Genomic DNA, 13,301 nt, shown 5'->3' with positions numbered 1-13,301 from the left:
CTTTCTTTGAGCGGTTTCCGTCTCTAAACTCCCAATTGAAGTCAAAGCAGGAAAAAACAGCGGTGCTCGTTTGTGAGCGTTTTTTGCGTCGTTTTTTGCTCTTGGTCCTTGCATTGGATTCAATGGTCACAGGCAAAAAACGCTACAAAAACATGGGAAAAAATTGGGTCTGAGAAATCGTTGTACGCAAAACAGCTGTTGCCTGACACTGTCTTCGTCTTCCCCCCACACCTCTTTTACAAGCATTAAAGAATTTTCTATGTCAAACCGGGTGAGTGCGGCTTTTTTCTCTCTACTTACATTATGGAAAAAATAAGTGTTAAAACAACTCTGGCAATTCAAAATCTGCGTCAAAATTCCAGAAGGAATAGCTTTCTCTAAACCAGGGGTCTCAAACTCGGTCGTGTAAGTGGGCCACATATGGAAAAAATGTGAAGTTGATGGCAGCATTACTTTCAAATTTGATCCAATACAAAATTATTGTTAATTAATAAATTATTTGAACTACTATAACACTATATTACTATAACAATACTACATTACTATAATACCACATTACTATAATACTACAATACTACATGACTATTTTACTACATTACTATAATACTACATTACTATAATACTACATTACTATAATACTACACTACTATAATAATACTACATTACTATAATACTACATTACTATAACAATACTGCATTACTATAATAATAATACTACATTACTATAACACTACATTACTATAACAATACTGCATTACTATAATAATAATACTACATTACTATAACAATACTACATTACTATAATAATACTACATTACTATAATACTACATTACTATATTACTACATTACTACATGACTATTTTACTACATTACTATAACAATACTACATTACTATAATAATACTACATTACTATAATAATACTACATTACTATAATACCACATTACTATAATACTACAATACTACAAGACTATTTTACTACATTACTATAACAATACTACATTACTATAATAATACTACATTACTATAATACTACATTACTATATTACTACATTACTACATGACTATTTTACTACATTACTATAACAATACTACATTACTATAATAATACTACATTACTATAATAATACTACATTACTATAATAATACTACATTACTATAACAATACTACATTACTATAATAATACTACATTACTATAACAATACTACATTACTATAATAATACTACATTACTATAATAATACTACATTACTATAATACCACATTACTATAATACTACAATACTACATGACTATTTTACTACATTACTATAACAATACTACATTACTATAATAATACTACATTACTATAATACTACATTACTATATTACTACATTACTACATGACTATTTTACTACATTACTATAACAATACTACATTACTATAATAATACTACATTACTATAATAATACTACATTACTATAACAATACTACATTACTATAATAATACTACATTACTATAATACTACATTACTATATTACTACATTACTACATGACTATTTTACTACATTACTATAACAATACTACATTACTATAATAATACTACATTACTATAATAATACTACATTACTATAATACCACATTACTATATTACTACATTACTATAATAATACTACATTACTATAATAATACTACATTACTATAATACCACATTACTATATTACTACATTACTACATGACTATTTTACTACATTACTATAATAATACTACATTACTATTATACTACATTACCAGAATAATACTACATTACTATAATACTACATTACTATAATACCACATTACTATATTACTACAATACTACATGACTATTTTACTACATTACTATAATAATACTACATTACTATTATACTACATTACCAGAATAATACTACATTACTATAATACTACATTACTATAATACTACAATACTACATGACTATTTTACTACATTACTATAATAATACTACATTATTATAATAATACCATATTGCTATAATAATACTACATTACTATAATACTACATTACTATAACAATACTACAGTACTATTTTACTACATTACTATAATAATACTACATTACTATAATAATAATACTACATTACTATAATAATACTACATTACTATAACAATACTACATTACTATAATAATAATACTACACTACTATAACAATACTACATTACTATAATAATATTACATTACTATAATAATATCACATTACTATAATAATACTACATTACTATAAAAATACTACATTACAATAATACTACATTACTATAATAATACTGCATCACTATAATAATACTACATTACTATAATAATAATACTACATTACTATAATAATAATACTACATTACTATAACAATACTACATTACTATAATAATACTACATTACTATAATAATATCACATTACTATAATAATACTACATTACTACAATAATACTACATTACTATAACAATACTACATTACTATAATCATGCTACATTACTATAATAATACTGCATCACTATAATAATACTACATTACTATAATAATACTACATTACTATAATAATACTACATCACTATACTACATTACTATAATAATATCACATTACTATAATACTACATTACTATAATAATACTGCATCACTATAATAATACTACATTACTATAATAATACTACATTACTATAATACTACATTACTATAACACTACATTACTATAACAATACTGCATTACTATAATAATAATACTACATTACTATAACAATACTACAATACTATAATACTACATTACTATAATAATACTACATTGCAATAATAATACCGCTAGGTTTAAACTTAATGGAAATGTGCGAGTTTTATCCACGTGCTTATTTTAACAATCCATTTTTACAGTTTAAGTGTGGCTAAATGCAGTCCGGCGGCTTAGTTGGCAGCGTTTGGCAGACACACGAATGTCAAGATTGGGCATTTTAGTGCCACAGTGCCCTCTGTAGCTAATGCCACAGTGCCCTCTGTAAGTATTTCCACAGGGCCTTCTGTAGATACTGCCACACACCCACCTGTAGATAATGCCAGAGTGTTCTCTGTAGATAATGCCACAGTACCCTCTGTAGATAATGCCACAGTTCCCCCTGTAGATACTGCCACAGTGCCCTCTGTATATACTGCCACAGTGCCCTCTGTGGATAGTACCACAAACACACCTCCTCAGTAGATGTGGGGCTCCCACTAGGAGTTGCCGAAGCTTTGGCCGGGGATTCCTCTGCCGGAGGAGCCCCTGACGTCACTGTCCATAGAGAGTGACGTAAAAGAATCCTCCTGGACCGGAATGTGATGTCAGGGGCAACTCCAGAGACAGTGTCCCAGAGCAGAGCAATATTATAGGCTCTGCCCTTGAACAGTGGGAAGACACTGACATCAGTGTCCATATATGGACAGTGATGTCAGGGGCTTGCCCAGAGCTGGAGTCCCAGAGCTGAGCCGCTTCTAGCACTCTGTCTGGGATTCCTGCTCTGCTCTTGACATCACTGTCCAAATATGGACAGTGATGTCAGGGCAACCCAAGAGCCAGAGTTCCAGGCAGAGCACTACGGAGCGCAACATATATGGACAGTGATGTCAGGGGATTCCACAGAGTCCCAAAGCAGAGCCTATACTAGCGCTCTGCCCGGGACTCCGGCTCTGGAGAAGCCCCAGAAATCGTTGTCCATATATGGACAGCAATGTCAGGGGATGCCACAGAGTCCTGGAGCGGAGCCTATGCTACTGCTCTACCCGGGACTCTGGCTCTAGGGAAGCCTCAGACATTGCTGTCCATATATGGACAGCGATGTCAGGGGATTCCACAGAGTCCCGGAGTGGAGCCTATACTATCGCTTTCTGCCCGGGACTCCGACTTTGCGGAAGCCCCTGACATCGCTGCCAATATGGGGACAGCGATGTCAGGGGATTCCACAGAGTATTGGAGCGGAGCCTGTACTAGCGCTCTGCCTGGGACTCCAGCTCTGGGGAAGCCCCAGACATCACTGTCCATATATGAACAGCGATGTCAGGGGATCCCACAGAGTATCGGAGCGGGGAACTATACTAGCTCTCTGCCCGGGACTCCAGCTCTGGGGAAGCCCCAGACATCACTGTCCAAACAGAGCCTATACTAGCGGCTCTGTGTCCCGCGGTCCTCAGATGACCGCCTCAGGGACCGCATGTTTGAGACCCCTGCTCTAAACCATTATTTTCTATATTCAGATGTCATTGATGTTCTTGTACCCACTGCAAACGGGATCTGTTCTCTTTGGGTTCCGTGGTCTCTAATAGAAGGGCCGACGGTAACCAACTAGGGCAGCTAAAAAGCACCCGCAAAAAATCCTGTGGTTCGGTGCATCAAATGATTATAGTCACAAACCAGGTCCTCTACATACTCTGGCCACTGTTCTTGACAGTCGTCTTCGAGGGTTCTCAGGAAACTGACAAGCATTTGGTTGAGCCGCTCACACGGTCCGTTGCACAGTGGATGATACGGTGTTGTCCTGACTTTTTGTTTCTGTGCATTTCATACAGTTCCAGGTTGAGCTCCGATTCAAAATTTGGCCCCTAGTCAGATAGTAGCCGATTCGGGTGACCCTAGGGACGGATAACAGTTTCCACATGGCAGTCACTGTTGTCTGGAAACCACCGCTGCAAATTTCGAAAAGTGACCCACACACACCACTGCATATTTGTGGCCAAATGTGACTTCTTAAATGGTTAAAAATTCGACCATCAGCAGTTCTAATGGTATACCTGTTTTTATGACCATAAGGCTCCTTTAGCTGTTCTGCTATCCTGGGTACTATGCATGTCGTACATTCTCCATAGACATGTCTTGCTACTTCTTCCAGTCTCGGGAAGTAAAAATGGTTACGGACTGACTGGAGGGTTTAATCCGTGGTCCAATTGGCACGACAATGTCTTAGTCCGGAGCGAGAGTTAATTTATTTCTGACAACTTCGATCTTCTATTTTGTAGCACCCATTCCATGGCTGTTCGGACATCTCGTTATTCGCGTTCAACCCAACGGTCCAATTCGGTCCAACCAAACATTTTTGCTAAATAGTACTAAATATTTGTGCCATCATTGCTACGTTCTTTTCTCTAGATGTGAGATGAGCAACTCGTAACAGAGGAATCTATATTTCCTACTGTTCAACATGCACCTCCCCGTGTGTGATGTGATTGTAGCAATATTAATTCTCTAGAAGCAAAAAAAAAACAACAGCACAATGTCAAAGAAGTAAGTTCCCAGATATTCTCTATATCGGATGTTTCCAAGTTCTCCATAGAGTATAGAGCAGCAGCTCACATGTTCGACCACGGCTCTATACATTTTCTCTCTGGTGAGAAGGAATGGGGAGACTTGGTTATTTATTACCTATAGATTTTGCCATCTCAGTACACATTGTGATCACCATGCGTTACTGCACATAATATTACAGTAGGGGCCTACTTAAAATAGGCCCTGATGAAGTGGCAATTTGACTCAGTATAATAGCTGTTTTTAATTGACAATTCTAAATTTGATTGCTTCCTGTCACCTGCCCATTTCCTACCAATGCCTAGCATTATTATTTATAATAGAATAGTCTACGTTTCCTTTCACCCTTATCTCTTCATTACATACACAGTTCTCAGTGCATGGCCACCATACCATGTGACTGTAATCGGGTCTCGCTGGCTCCTATACCTACTCTCCTGGCTCACTCTGTCACTTATCTTAGTTTTTTTTTTTAATCCATAAATTGTACCCCTCCAACTGGGGCCCTAGATGGCTGCCTACACTGCCTATCCCCTGTCCCTCCCCTGAGTTGACTTAAGTGTGAACCTCATGTTTATTTATTTTTTTTAATTTGTAAAGCAGAAATATATCACTAGGAAAATTGGCTGTATGGACTACGGCTGCTCGACTATTTCTTTAACTTCCATAGAAGTAGATGGGGAGAAAGTCATGCACACTGCTACATGCATTATCTGCCTAATTAGACAGGATGTGGGTCAGAAGATTCCTGTTTTCCACATTCAGTGGGTGCAGGTCCAAGAGGTTGGACCCCACGCCTCTCAGACATATATGGCATGTCCTGTGGATATAAGAAAATTGTCTTGGATGGAAATACCACTTTAAAATTTTTTATATCTTATATAGGATATAATGTTTTTGAATGTGCAGGTTTTGACTAATTGATCTTTTTATATTTGTACGTTTTAGAAGGTTTTCTGGGAGACACATGGAACGATAGAATGAAAGCCATTTTGGTCAGCATCACATCCCTGATTCCCCCTATTCAAGGTATACCAGTTGGAAAAATTATCAGCGCAATATTAAAAGCTTTTTGGCCAACTTCTAAAAAAGATATCTGGAGCCTCATGCTGAAAGAAGTTGACGGACTGATAGACAAGAAAATCCTTGAATTTGAACTTCAGGAAAGGAATAATGAAATCCATGCTCTACAAAAAACTATGCAGATGTATGTAGAAGCTCAGATGAGAGAAAAGGGCTCATTGATGTCGTCTATGATCCATGCAAGCAATGAACTGTTCTACAAGCTTACAGAGTCCAAAAATTCTGTGCAACTTATCCCCCTAGTGGTCACTCACAGCACTCAGCACCTATTAATCCTAAAGGAAAGACTTCTGCATGGAATGAAGATTTACGATGAGGACAACACTGCTGTCTGGAGAAAGGATCTGGAGGATCAGATATCATCATATAAAGTTTGCATGATGGACATTTACTCCAAATGGGTTGAATGGAGAAATTCAAGAATTACTATAAAGTTAGGTTCTGGCCGTAGGTTTATACTTATTCCACCATTTTTTACATATGAACCATATGGGATAGTATATGATGAAATGACCGGAGATACAGGCAATTATAGGTATTCTGGTGATGTTGGTCCCAACAATAAGAATTTATTTAAACCTATATGTGAAGCTTTAAAAAAGAACATGTTTGGTTTTCGGAATGGGGAACTACTGCAAATAATGGTGACAACCTTTTACCTGGATAATTTCTTACCTGGAAGTGAAAATAATCCCTCAGTGATACCGCCATCCATGTCCGTCGCTAGTTTTGGCCCCATTTCACCGTATATTGGGTGGGGAAATGAAAATTCTCACGCATGGACAGCAGGTGATGACAACAATATGGGTGGTGATGTAACCAGCATCAATGTTAGAGAATGGAATATTATTGACGGCCTTCAGGTAATCTATAGCACACACAGTGGTTCATTTATAGGTAGTAGCGATGGTGGAAAGCTCCATGAAATACCTTTAAATAACAGTCGTGTAAAATCCATACAGTTGTGTGAAAATAATTGCAATATGGTTGAACTGACCATAGGATTCTCCAATGGAAAATCTACAGGACGCCTGGGAAACCGAGGTGGATGGCATGTGGGATGTGTAAACACTGGAGGGATCGACACCTATGGCCTGTACAATATCCGTGCAACAGGATGGGGCTGTGCAAAGGGACTTTTCCAGATCGGTTTAGATTTCAAAGCTTACCCAATCAGACCTTCTGAATTAGACAACCGAGAATTACACTTTGTGGATTTGACCCATGCAAAGTTTCAATATGTATCAGTAATAGACGTGGAGAAAATTCAGTGATGTCATAAAATCTTCTGAATAAAAAAAAAAAAAGTTTATATTGCATAAATAATATATTATTGTATAATATTTTATCAAATTATTAATAACCTATTGAAATATTTTAAATAATATTCAAATTATATAAAAACAATTCTCAATTAAACCACTTAGAATTGAATACGATTTGGGGATGACCTACGAGTTGTCAGCTTCATTCTTTAATAAGTTGATTATTACTTGTACAGCAATGAAAAACTGTTAAATGTCAGAGTTGTGCTCCTCCTTAGCCCCGCCCATGAGCATCCTGGCCACACCTTAAAATAAACCTTGTTGAACTTGCCATTAACAACACTACATAATTCCAAAAATCTATGAATCAATTAACATGAAATGTCAGACAACACAATATGCTAATTATTTGGGTTATTCGGATTTTATTTTTGTATTTTCAAGTAGTATTATACCTTATTAGAAAATCATTCCTTATCTCTGGCAGCACCTACATAATATCCACCAATCCTCCATTCCTGACAGAGAGGCGGCTGCACGTGCTGGGTTGTTCTCCTGTTATCTATAGTGAACAGTGACCATGCGCTCAGATTCAGTGGGTTCTGACCACTTCACTGCTTTACAAGACTTTATTCTTGATATTTATTACTCACCTGGACGGCCCCAGCTCATGTCTCTTAGGGTATGTTCACACGGCCTATTTACGGACGTAATTCGGGCGTTTTTGCCCCGAATTACGCCCGAAAATAGCGCCTCAATAGCGCTGACAAACATCTGCCCATTGAAAGCAATGGGCAGACGTTTGTCTGTTCACACGAGGCGTATAATTACGGGGATGTTTTCAGGCTGAAACATCCCCGTAATTTCAGCCGTAACGGACGCCCTCGTGTGAACATACCCTTATACTGGATCTGAAACCCTGGACCAGTTGGGACTTTTTAGAGTTTATATGTCTAATTTTTATTCAAAATGTAAGGTAAATATTAAAAGGCTTTTCCAGGATTAGAAACCCATGGCTGCTTACTTCCAAAAAAAACATGTTCCAGGTTGTATGTGGTATTACAGCTCAGCTAAAAACATGATGAAGTGAACGGGGACCAGCTGCAATACCACACAGAACCTGTTGAAAGGTGTGGTGCTGTTTTTGGAAGAAAGCAGCCATGTGATTCTAATCCATGAAAACTCCTTTTATAATGTGAAGTGAATTCAGTCATTGGCAGCGATGAGGTCACCGTGTATCACTCACAATAAAAATTAATTTAATGTAGACTATTTATACTCATCATAGAAAATGGCCATCAATAATTCATTACCAGGTCATATTAGGCCACTATGTTATAATACGGTCATTGTTGTATATAGTATATTTGATCTATACTGTTGCAGTGTAAATCCCCAGATGTGCCCTTTGCAGATAATACCAAGGCAATCCGGCATTGAAGGTGCCAATGTGTGATCATTTGTAGCCTCTATGTTAGCGGGTCCCAGATACCCATCTATTGAACACAGGGGCGTTTAACATGTCCCGTAAAGGTCGGCATAAGAGAGGTGTGATACTATATATCGTTTGGAGCAAGTGAAGCTCATTATATACAGAGATATACAGACATAATAAAGTCAATGGGATATACATGGAAATAACTAATGTTCTAAAACCAAAAGATTGCCAAGTGGCCTTCACAATTATGTAAAAAATGATATATTCACGATATTGTGATGCCGGAGAACAGAAAACAGGATGAGATTGTATTGGTGTGGCCTATAAGTCTACCATAAATATCTAGGAGGCAAAATGGTAAGAAAGAAAAAATAATTCTATAAACAATTAAAGTATCACATAATCCATTAGTTACATGTATATCTAAACAACTCAGGTGGACACGCATACATTGTAGGGCTAAGGCCTTATTCACACGAGCGTATTTCACGTCCGTGTTAAGTGCGTTAAAACAACGAAGGTCACACGGACCTATGCAATTCACTGGGGCCATTCAGACATTCAGTTTTTTTCACGTAGCGTGTGTCCGATGTGTGAAACTCCATGCATCTCCGATACTTGTGCGTTTTTTGCACATCGCGCAACTATTCCGTGTGCCATAAATTTTTCATGCAACAGTTGCTAAAGAAATGATGAGGAAATAAAACACCTCCTTCAGTTTATTTTGCTGATGTAAAAAACGTGTGACATACGGATAACATACGCGCGTAAAAAACACAGACACGCACCGTACACGGGTGTCACACGAAACTGCAACTGCATTTTTTAGGCGCACAAAGCGGATACGTTCGTGTGAATAAAGCCTAAAGGGTGAAACAACATACTGTATATATTATTCATATACCTGGACCTATCCTGATATCAATGTTTGGCCCTTGAGGTTTTAGTGCTAAGACGGAAAATCAAATTTCGAGTTGGCTGCTCTTCGATGTACAGGAACATGGTCAATAATCATACATCTTAGACTCTTCTCAGTGTGACCCATCTTTGGAAAATGTATCAGGACCGGTAAGTTCTAATGGTGTCGTTTTGGTTAGTTTATCTAGTTTTGGAGTCACAGAAAGTTTCACCAACATAAAGTGAACGGCAGGGACACCAGAACACATACATAAAAAGTTCTGGCTCTCACAATGTGGTGAAACAAAACATTTATTTTTTTTAACAAATAGTTAAAAAAAAAAAAAAAAGTAGTAAAATATAAAAAAAAACTATCTAAATTTTGTATCACCGTAATCGTATTGAGCCATATAATAAAGTTAGTTTTTGTTATTACTGCACGGTGAAATCCGTAAAAATGAAACCCAAAAAACTATGGTGGAATTACAGTTTTTTCCAACTTCAGCCCGCAAATATTCTATTTCCAGTTTCCCAGTACATTATATGGTGCTTTAAATGCTACTAATAGAAACTACAACTCCTCCCGCAAAAGAAAAGCCCTCACACCGCCCTATTGATGGAAAATGTAAAGAGTTATGGCTCCTGGAAGGTGGGGAGTGAAAAACTAAAAGGAAAAATAAAAACATGGCTCAGACCTCAGGGGGTTAATGACCTCTGTTATTTTGATGCGGAAACGCTGCAAAAAATGCTGTGGAAAAGCTGTGAAAAATCTTCAACAAATCCGCTATGTGTGTTGGTACCCTTAGGCAGAGTTCACCCGATTACTCACAAACTTGTTTCAGATTTTGTTGCGGATTTGACGCAGATCTCAACCTTTTGCATTGCAAAGAGTAAAATTTGCGATGAAAAGCTGCGTCAAATCCGCGACGTCTAAACTCCGCCTTAGGGCATGTTCAAACGTGGCGGAATTGCTGCAGACACTGTCCGCAATCTGCGTTGCGTATTCCGTTGTGGATTTGGCTAAAATGTTAGGTAAAATGCTGCGGATCTGTCTTTGTGGATTCAGGTTCGGATCACACACTGCTCTCTTTCAAACATTGCATCCCAGTCAGGGTATAGACCTCGACACACATAGGTCCAGTCTTGATCCCGTCTGTTGCGCTCACATACACTGCACTGGAGGTGTCCCACAATTTGGGACGGTTATTTACCTGAAAAACAAATAGACAGTGCATATTGAAGTTTGATTTGTACTTATGAATAATCTTATATGTTTATCTTTGTTATACACCGTGTTCCAAATTATCATGCACATTGGATTTAAGTGTCATAAACATTTAATTATTAGTTTTTCAATGAAACTCATGGATGGTATTGTGTCTTAGGGCTCTTTGGATCATTGTAATCAACCTCAGACACCTGTGATAATTTGTTTGCCAGGTGTGTCCAATCAAAGGAAAACTACTTAAGAAGGACGTTCCACATTATTAAGCAGCCACAGGTTTCAAGCAATATGGGAAAGAAAAAGGATCTCTCTGCTGCCGAAAAGCGTGAAATAGTGCATCACCTTGGACAAGGTAGGAAAACATTGGATATTTCAAGAAAACTTAAGCGTGATCATCGTACTGTGAAAAGATTTGTGGCTGATTCAGAGCACAGACGGGTTCGTTCAGATAAAGGCATAATGAGGATGGTTTCTGCATGACAAATTAATAGGATTAGGAGAGCAGCTGCTAAAATGCCATTGCAAACAGGTATTTGAAGCCGCTGGTGCCTCTGGAGTCCCGCAAACCTCAAGGTGTAGGATCCTCCAGAGGTTTGCAAGTGTGCATAAACCTATTATTCGGCCACCCCTAAACAATGCTCACAAGCAGAAACGGTTGCAGTGGGCTCAGAAATACATGAAGACTAATTTTCAAACCGTGTTGTTTACTGATGGGTGCCGTGGAATCCTGGATGGTCCAGATGGATGGAGTAGTGGATGGTTGGTGAATGGCCACCATGTCCCAACAAGGCTGCGACGTCAGCAAAGAGGTGGCGGAGTCATGTTTTGGGCTGGAACCATGGGGAGAGAGCTGGTAGGCCCCATTAGGGTCCCTGACGGTGTGGAAATGACCTCTGCAAAGTACGTAGAGTTTATGACTGACCATTTTCTTCCGTGGTACAAAAAGAAGTACCGTGCCTTCCGTAGCAAAAATTATCTTCATGCATGACAATGCACCATCTCATGCTGCAAAGAATACCTCTGTGTCATTGGCTGCTATGGGCATAAAAGGAGAGAAACTCATGGTGTGGCCCCCATGTTTCCCTGACCTCAACCCTATTGAGAACCTTTGGAGCATCTTCAAGCAAAATATCTATGAGGGTGGGAGGCAGTTCACATCAAAACAGAAGCTCTGGGAGGTTATTCTGACATCCTGCAAAGATATTCAAGCAGAAACTGTCCAAATACTCACAAATTCAATGGATGCAAGAATTGTGAAGGTGATATCAAAGAAAGGGTCATATGTTAACATGTAACTTGGTCTGTTAAGTTTATTTTTATTGAAAAAGCTTTTGATTTCTGTAAATATGACCTGCTGATGCTGCAAATTCAACAAATTACCATTTTAGTTCTCTTTACAACCTTTAAAATATTTTGATCTCTGTTGTGCATAAATAATGTGAAACAGTGCATTTTGAGTTTTTTACTTCTATAAAAAAATCTGTTATTATTAGGAGTAGAGATGAGCGAACTTATGAAAAGTTCGGTTCGGCAAGTTCGCCGAATTTCGTGCAAAAGTTCGATTCGGACCGAACTAGTTCTGACCGAACCTGTAATACAAGAAAGCCCCTAAAAATCGTGTATAACACTGTTTTAAAGCCCTAGAAGCCCTGTATAACACTCTTAGGTCACCCATGAGTGTATCCAAGTACTTTTGAGCTGTCTTTAATGCAAAGTTGGTGTCAAAGTTACGCCAACATGTATGGCTCTAGGAAAACGGATGGGACACGGAGATAACTAACAGAAACCACTGCACTTGTGCATGTTGTATGCTTAATGCATTGTTAAAAAAGGTACAAAAATTTACCATTTTAGGCGGCTGATGCCTGCCAGGGTTCATACATATAAGGTGGTAAAAGAAGAAGCAATGGCTTTTGACAAGCCCTCCAAAAATTGACCCTTTTTATTGGCAGATGCCTGCCGGGGTTCATCCATACATGGATGTAAAAGCAACAAGCAATGGCTTTTCACAAGCCCTCCAAAAATTGACCCTTTTTATTGGCAGATGCCTGCCGGGGTTCTTCCATACATGGATGTAAAAGCATTAAAGCAACAAGCA

At 37.8% G+C, this 13,301-nt stretch overlaps 1 protein-coding gene across 2 annotated transcripts in view; it reads left to right on the top strand.

The window, feature by feature from the left end:
- Positions 1 to 7,812, top strand: part of LOC142750293 (uncharacterized) — a 43,974-nt gene extending 36,162 nt beyond the window's left edge. For both annotated transcript variants that reach the window (XM_075859282.1, XM_075859281.1), the window contains one exon: positions 6,244 to 7,812. In XM_075859282.1, coding sequence (XP_075715397.1) covers positions 6,244 to 7,652 — 1,409 coding nt within the window. In that variant the 3' untranslated portion in view covers positions 7,653 to 7,812. The remainder of the gene's footprint in view (positions 1 to 6,243) is intronic.
- The last annotated feature ends 5,489 nt before the right edge of the window (positions 7,813 to 13,301 follow it).

The sequence above is a fragment of the Rhinoderma darwinii genome, chromosome 3 (genome assembly GCF_050947455.1).
Source record: "Rhinoderma darwinii isolate aRhiDar2 chromosome 3, aRhiDar2.hap1, whole genome shotgun sequence".
Lineage (NCBI taxonomy): Eukaryota > Metazoa > Chordata > Amphibia > Anura > Rhinodermatidae > Rhinoderma > Rhinoderma darwinii.
This window is presented reverse-complemented; position numbering and strand designations above follow the sequence as displayed.